Genomic DNA, 7,455 nt, shown 5'->3' on the forward strand with positions numbered 1-7,455 from the left:
AAAGAGTAGTTGTCGTGATGATTTTGTTCCATTATATCTAAGCCTAGTTTTTCATGAGTATTAACACTATGATAATTGTTGACAGCATTTGCATGACGATGAGTGGAAGAGGCCACGCACAAAGTTTTTACCATGAAGCCTTTTAGTTCTGTAATAATATTGGAAGGAGGACAATGAAATTCTTCCTTGGTACCCTCATCAGGTGGAGGCATACTTTTAATGGGCAAACTTTTATGCCGAACCAGGCATAAACTTGTGAAGGAATTACCAAAGTTATGCCGGACCCGGCATACTTATGCCAAGTCTGCCCATAAGGCATAAGTATGCCGGGACCGACATAAGTTTGGTAATTCCTTAATAAGTTTATGCCGTTGGGGGCATACTTTTAATGGGCAAACTTTTATGCCGGATCCGGCATAAACTTGTGAAGGAATTACCAAAGTTATGCTGGACCCGGCATACTTATGCTAAGTCTGCCCATAAGGCATAAATATGCCGGGTCCAGCATAACTTTGGTAATTCCTTCACAAGTGTATGTCGGTGAGGGCATAGCGAATTTAAACTCTGCCTTGCGAATTTTTTTTAAAATTTTGACTGTGTGGGGGTTCGAACCTGGAACCCATGGGATTTAGCCGAAGGGCAAAACTTAAAGATTTCAAATATGAGGGACAAAATAAGGGTAATTCTGCGAATTGCCCAACTTAATGACTAATTGGAATTCGCTTGGCCAACATGGCATAGTCGGTACCTTTGCTGATTTAGCATGTCATCTACTTGAACTTTTGGTATCAATTGATGGATTATTCGAGCATTTTGATAATTTGAGCGCGGTAGGACAAATGCAGTTAATTTTAAGTGATAAATTAGTTTTGTAATAGCTTAATGACCCCTAGTGAAATAGACTCGGGACTTCAGCAAACACTCATTTCTCATTAGCTTTCCAGCGAGCAAATTAGGTCCCGAAAAAGGTAAATAATGGAGATATGTTACAAGGGGCATGTTGACCCTCTCCATTTCCCCATCCTAAAATGTTATATCCCATTAGCTGAAGCATCCTTTCCATCAAAAGAAGAAGACGAGAAAGCCTGGCACATGTTGACTGCACGACTTATTCCAAACAAGAAGTACCAAAAAAACAAATTTCTGTTGAAACGTCTTGAAAAAAAGGGACAGAGGTGAAAGAACAAAGTGTTGGCACCTTAGCTTTAAAGCCGGCCAAAATCTACATCACAGGTAGCTGAAAGATTACCGCATAATTCCCAGATTCACTTCAGCTGGTAGAGCTGCTATAATACAGAATTGATCAATTGTGCCTACAGGAGGACCTACATATAATTGGATCAACGACTTGACTAATCAAATTGTTGGCGGAGATGCATTTCTGTCTCACTTTTCCATGTTGCATGGGATGACTGCCCCTTCATCCTCTTATTCTTCTCCTTGTCTTTGACGGTAGACCCCTTCTTCTTGACTGACTCTTCATCAGAGTTTACAGGGCGATCACTGCACGCTGGGCACACCATCCCTCTTGTGTGCATGTATGTTTTGGGAATTCCACACCTCAAGCACATCCTAATACAAGATGCATTTCATCAAAATGATAGTAAATAAACTGCAATCAGTACTAGCACACAAAAAGATGTATAACCTCACCACATCCTGATGGGAAAGAAAAGAAAAAAGTTCATTCAGTAGTCTCTAGAAAAAGAAGTAATACATACTGGGTGACATTATCATAAATAGAGGTATAGCTCTTACTATGCAGGGACTGCCCTACCTGGAGAGCACAAATAAAATATGTATATAATGGGGTTCACAATGTTGCCATAGCAATAAATTCAAGTTAATGCATGATGGTCTACGAACAAATTCATCACTACCAACCCCAAAAAGGGCGAACCAGGATGGAGAGGTATGACTCCACTGCTTGACATATACTTTATGCCATTTTTGGTTTGGGAAGCATAATTATCGTAGCTAATATGGGAAGCTCATGACGCTTGAGCTGCAGGTACCACATATAAGAATAGTCACTAAAATCTATTACCTAAGTTCAAGATTAAGTAGTGTTGAAAAGCAAAAACAGATCTTGCAGTATATATTCATGCTAGGATACCATAGGATATTTGGATCCAATGGTTTTGTACTTGTTGGTTTTGTGCTATGTTTTCCTGAGCACTCTCTGTGTGCCAGCCATCGATAATCTTTATATACACCACAGATGAAAACAATGAAATGTACTTGCAGAATCAGTAGCTGCTGCTCTATAAGTTGTCAACCTAACATTTGGCTCCACTTTTATCAACAATCATAGAACTACACAAAAGAACTGAGCCTTGGTTTAAAGACTCAGCCCAACCATGAAGCTTGACTTCTTTTTCCTTTTTTCCTTTCACTGATTTCTCTTGGTGCTAAGAATCCAAAGTGAAAACAGGAGCGGGAAGTTTCCAGCTTCAGAACAGAAAGATAAAATCTCACAAGTCAGCACCACTTAATAAAATGAGAGATACATTAAAAGCTGAATCAGGAAAACATTTAAAGAGGAGTGAGATTCTCTTTAATTGATAACAGAAACTCCATCATAAACCAGTCTCATAACACAGAGTCTAAGCATTAAAATAAAATGTGCACTTTTTTTTTTTTGATGAAATTAAAAATAAAATGTGCACTTGGTACAAGTAACGAGGGAAATGATTAACGAGAATGCGAAGGAATTATTCCGGACAGCAAAAAATTATCTTGGGGACTATAAAACTTGAATCCAATCCATCTCTGTCCCCTCCATGCCCCTCTTTCTAGGTAGGTGGGGTCATCCACAGGAAAAACACAGGTGAGAATTCTTAATAGCTAGATTGACAAAACTGAGATTCTTCGTTTTTCTTTTTCGAAATGTGGTGACAAAACTGAAGATTTAAAAGAGAACAATACTTAACACTTCTGCAACCACATGCTATACATGAAAATGCTTGCAGACAGTTTACATGGATAGACTTTGGTGGCTAGTGATTTTTTTATGTTCATCCTTCTCAAGCAGTCAAACCAATAAAATTCGAAGTCTTTAAATCTGTTTTTTTTTTCTCCAATAACCGTGGTGTCTGGACCAGCTTGCGCGCACCTCGACTCATTCCACGAACTACCTGCCACCTCCCACCCAGCAACGTATACTAGGAAACTTTGTCCACCAAGGCTAGAACAGATGGGAAGAAATCACATAGTGTTTTTGTCTCCGCTGGAATTGAACCCACTTCATTTACCAGTGCGTTATATTCAATATCTTCTGTATCCATCTCAAAAGCTCACAGCCATCAACCAACCAAAACCAAATTATGCTCCTCTCTGGATCCAAGAGCTGCGCCCTAGTAAAAAGCAGCTTCCGTTTACTCGCTGATCGACATGGATACAGCAGCTATATTCTAGTTCTCTGTGGTAGGATTGTTATCTTAGTAGTAAACAGTGTTTAGGATGGCGAGAGGCAAGGCGAGGCGTGGCGACAAGGGCTGGCCTCACGCCTCATGGCGAGGCGTGGCGTGGCGAGCGCCTTTTAGAAGCGAGGCGAGAATTAACACAAAAAATTAAGATATTAAATATGCATATATAAATACCCAAAAACTCAAATACTTAACATAGCAAATATTCATACTCAACATGATTGAAATCTGTTTATATAACAATAAAAGGCAAAAACTCATAAAATTAAATAAATAACAATACTGAAATGGGGGGAAAAAAAACTGTCGGAACTGGGTCGCCGGCCAGCTGCCCGAAAGTCAGCTCTGCCTGAAAAAGGCTAATCTGCAGCAGCAGCTGCTGGGAAAGTCAAAGAAAGAAAGAAGAAGAAGAAAAGAAACAGGGTTAACCTGAAAACCCTAGCAGCAGCGGCTGAGGAAGATGGAAGACGAGACAACTGAAAGTGAAACCCTAGGTAAAAATTAATGTTTTGCTCTCTCTTTTCTGTTTGATTTTAAGTTACACGCGTTTTTTTTTTTTAAAATTAAAAGGCGTCGCCATTCGCCACAGCTCACCATGCTCGCCTCGACCTCGCATTTCCAGAAAGCCACGCCTTAGCTGTTAATGGCGACGAAGGCTCACCACGCCTCGCCTCACGCCAAAAGGCGTAAGGCGCTCGCCTTCCTAAACACTGGTAGTAAACCCCCTTCCCAATCCCTTTTATGTCTTCAATTATAACCATCACAAAGCTTACTAACTTTGTTTGAAAACACTGTGTCAGTAATAGTACAAAAGTATCAAATTAAGTACTGGAGCTTGTTTACAAAGTTAGGAAAGGAAACAGATGACATTGTAGTTCAACCAAGAGTGTTAAATGGGTTAGAAATTCCGAAATAGTAAAAGGTGTAAGAATTATTTAAACCTCTAGTACCGTGTCAACTATCAAAAGCATATATTTGTTATAACCGTGGTGCTAAGGCAAGCTTGTGTGCACCTCGATTAATTCCACGGGATACCTACTATCTCCCAACAACACAGGTACTAGGTAGCTCTATCCACCAAGCATTTGGACAGATAGAAGACCCTTGGGTGCCAAATATTTCAAATATTATACTCCCTCTGTTTCAATTTATGTGAACCTATTTCCTTTTTAGTCCATGCCAAAATGAATGACCTCTTTCCTAATTTGGAAACAAATTCACTTTATGAAATGATTTACAACCACACAAATATTCAAGACTTATTTTGAACCACAAGTTTCAAAAGTCTTCACTCTTTCTTAAATGTCGTGCCCAGTCAAAGGGGTTCACATAAATTGAAACGGAGGGAGTACAACATTCTGAAATAAAAACTGCCTCGTCCAGTGCTTTTAGAAGTGAAAACGCAATAAAGAGAAGAGGTCCAAGGGGCTTGAAGCGCAAAGCAAGAGGTGAAGCGCACAATTTACCAAAGTGACTAACACAAGTTACGGAAATTAAAAATTCCAAGCATATATGAATAATCAAATAGCAATTAAAATAACTAATTCTAGCACTGAATTTACAATAATGTTGACATTAATCCAACTTTCAAAGTTGAATTTCTGATAATAAATTGCTCCATTAAAATGATAATCCATACCTAAGAAGCTCTGCTGCATCTTCTGCACCAGGATAGCTCGCAGTTGCCATAGGTTTGCCTCCTTGTACAGTGCCAACAGAAGCATTTGCTTGACCAGTGGCTGTCTTTGGGATGCCTCCGCCAACATCGCTTCTCACCCTCTCATGGATCCCTACTAACTGAGCCTTTGACTCCACTACAGCCCCTATAAAGGTGAAAGATTAAAGAAAAGAGAAATGTGCAGACCGTGACCATTAAGATTCTCCTCCATTATCAAAAAGAGGACTAAACAAAGAAGAGGAACAAATACCTTCATGGTAGTTGAAAATTTATACACTTACAGATGCTTTCTAGTGCAAAAATTTGACATGCCCCATTTTAAAGAAAAGACTTGTCAGCATGTCACCTTTGGAGAAATATCGTTTTTTTCTTGCGTTTACTTCTCTACCTTAGAGGATTAAAGTTGAAGTCTGCAAAGTAAAAACACTGGATCGCAAACAGGCTTCAACCAGACCTACGAACTCTATACCTCTAAGTTGCATTCACTTTGGTTTCCTATGCTATGGCGACAACGTTAAACAACGACATCTAAGCCCCTTCAGAAGGCTAGGTTTTCCAAATAACGTGTCTGTCTTCGGTTCTCCACTTTCTCTATTAAGTATTAACTCTATACTACTAGGTTTTTCCTCCTCAATTGATGATTAAATATACTTTGTTTAATGCTCTAAACTGCAAACTAAAATGTGTGAGGATAGTCGCATGATAAAAAGTTTCTAAACCTCATAGGTAATGGGCGTACTTTAGGTATAACATTACATTCTTAGCTTTGCCAGAAGACTTGGCCTACGAACTTTCAAGCTTTGGGTGTATAACAGCTACGCGATGCCTTATAAGCCTTCCTAAGCACAACTGAACAGGTCATTAGTTCTCTAACAAAAATTTCACTAGTTTTAATCTGAAAAATGATGAATTGTTCAAACCCCAATTGATATAACGGACCTCACTGTATGAGCCAAATTGTATAATTACAATAAAATAATTCCATCATATAGAATTAACGGGAATATAGAAAAGTACCAGCTGGTAAATCATTTTTTTTTCTGCTGTACTTACGGCGACCTTGTCGCTGTCCATCCACCTCCTTTCCACCTTCTTCAACACTGTTGTTCAAAAAATCTGGCGGCCCTGAAATCTCCAATAATTACAAACATAAATGTTTCAAACTGCACTTCACACAGTAATAACATGAAAAAAGATAATGCTTCCTTTTTGCCCTATCCACTTAGCTACCGTTTGACCATAGATTCTGGAAGCTTTTTTTCAAAAAAAAAAACGTTGTCTGTCCATGGAATTTGATCAGTTTTTGAAACTATTTTGAAGAAAAACTCTCAAGTTCCAAACACAACTTCAACTTTCACAAAATACTCCACCGTTTCAATTTGTCAAAGATACGAAGAATGTACCAAAATGTGTTTTAATCTAGTGGTGTTAAACATGGCATATTGAAAGTTGAAATTAAAGAGTTGCCAGAAAAGAAAAGGGATTTGTTTTGAAATAGACTAAAAAGGGACAATAAGACAAACAAATTGAGAGGAAGAGAGTATTTTTCAATACAATTTCAAAAACTCATTTTTTGTTGTTTTCAAGTTTCACAAAATCGATGGCCAAGCACTGAGTTAGATTCAGCATTTTGTTGCTCCAATTTATACAAAAAGAAAATATGATAAATAAATGTAAAATAGGGAAATGTTACTTCGGAAAAGGCGTCGAGAGCGGAGGGAAGGGAGGAAGATGAAGAAGGGTTAGGGTTAATTAAAAAGGGTTTGTAACGATTCTGTGGAACGTCGTCGTTTTCCTCTTCGGAGGAAGACTGGTCGTAGTGAAGTTCTTGTTGTTCTTCATCTTCTTCCGCCGAGGAGTAGCCTTGTATTAGTGACAAACTCATCCTTACCGCCGCCCGGCAGGATCCGAATAAGATGACCCCAACTACTGACCCGGACCCGACCTTCGAGCCGAGTTTAGAAGAGTTTACAGTTCTGTGTTCAGACACTAGTAGCTTGCCAATTACTATCGTTTTGCCCCCCTCCCAAGTCTCACAATCACAAAGTGGTCAGCTACGAGCGAATTCCAAATAGTCCTCAAACTAAGGACCGTTTGGCCATCAGAATTTTTCACTTTTTTCTAAAAACAAAATTCACTTTATTTGAAAATCTGCGTTTGGGAATAAAAATTTTAAAAGTTGTATTTAAAATTTAAAAAAACACTTAAAACTTTGTTTTCACTTTCAGTACCTTCAAACAACTTACCATGAACTCATAGTCATCATAGCTATTACTTCGCAATTAAATAATTATACATATTTTATGAATTTTCTAATATAAATACAAACAAAACAACAATAACAACAAC

The 7,455-nt window shown here is 38.5% G+C and overlaps 1 protein-coding gene across 2 annotated transcripts; it reads right to left on the bottom strand.

Annotated features, from left to right (window-relative positions):
• Positions 1 to 1,176: 1,176 nt before the first annotated feature.
• LOC132606410 (uncharacterized) lies at positions 1,177 to 7,147 on the bottom strand. 2 transcript variants are annotated; one of them, XM_060319900.1, is made up of 4 exons: positions 6,800 to 7,147; positions 6,160 to 6,238; positions 5,068 to 5,251; positions 1,177 to 1,572 (listed from the first exon to the last, which is right to left on the bottom strand). In XM_060319900.1, the coding sequence occupies exons 1-4, from the start codon at positions 6,989 to 6,991 to the stop codon at positions 1,353 to 1,355; spliced, it is 675 nt and encodes a 224-aa protein (XP_060175883.1). In that variant the 5' UTR covers positions 6,992 to 7,147; the 3' UTR covers positions 1,177 to 1,352. The 2 variants fall into 2 exon arrangements, with proteins under 2 accessions (XP_060175883.1, XP_060175882.1); XM_060319899.1 differs by having other exon boundaries at positions 6,124 to 6,238; positions 6,800 to 7,145.
• Positions 7,148 to 7,455: the final 308 nt, after the last annotated feature.

This window comes from Lycium barbarum, chromosome 8 (genome assembly GCF_019175385.1).
Source record: "Lycium barbarum isolate Lr01 chromosome 8, ASM1917538v2, whole genome shotgun sequence".
Classification (NCBI taxonomy): domain Eukaryota; kingdom Viridiplantae; phylum Streptophyta; class Magnoliopsida; order Solanales; family Solanaceae; genus Lycium; species Lycium barbarum.

Bases quoted from the DNA above. Each gene is read 5' to 3' on its own strand.
- LOC132606410 (XM_060319899.1), bottom strand. From the start codon at position 6,991: ATGAGTTTGTCACTAATACAAGGCTACTCCTCGGCGGAAGAAGATGAA. The intron at 6,239-6,799 runs GTAACATTTCCC...TAATTATTGGAG, and splicing joins CTCTCGACGCCTTTTCCGAA to ATTTCAGGGCCGCCAGATTT. The intron at 1,573-5,067 runs GTATGGATTATC...ATCTTGTATTAG, and splicing joins GATGCAGCAGAGCTTCTTAG to GATGTGCTTGAGGTGTGGAA.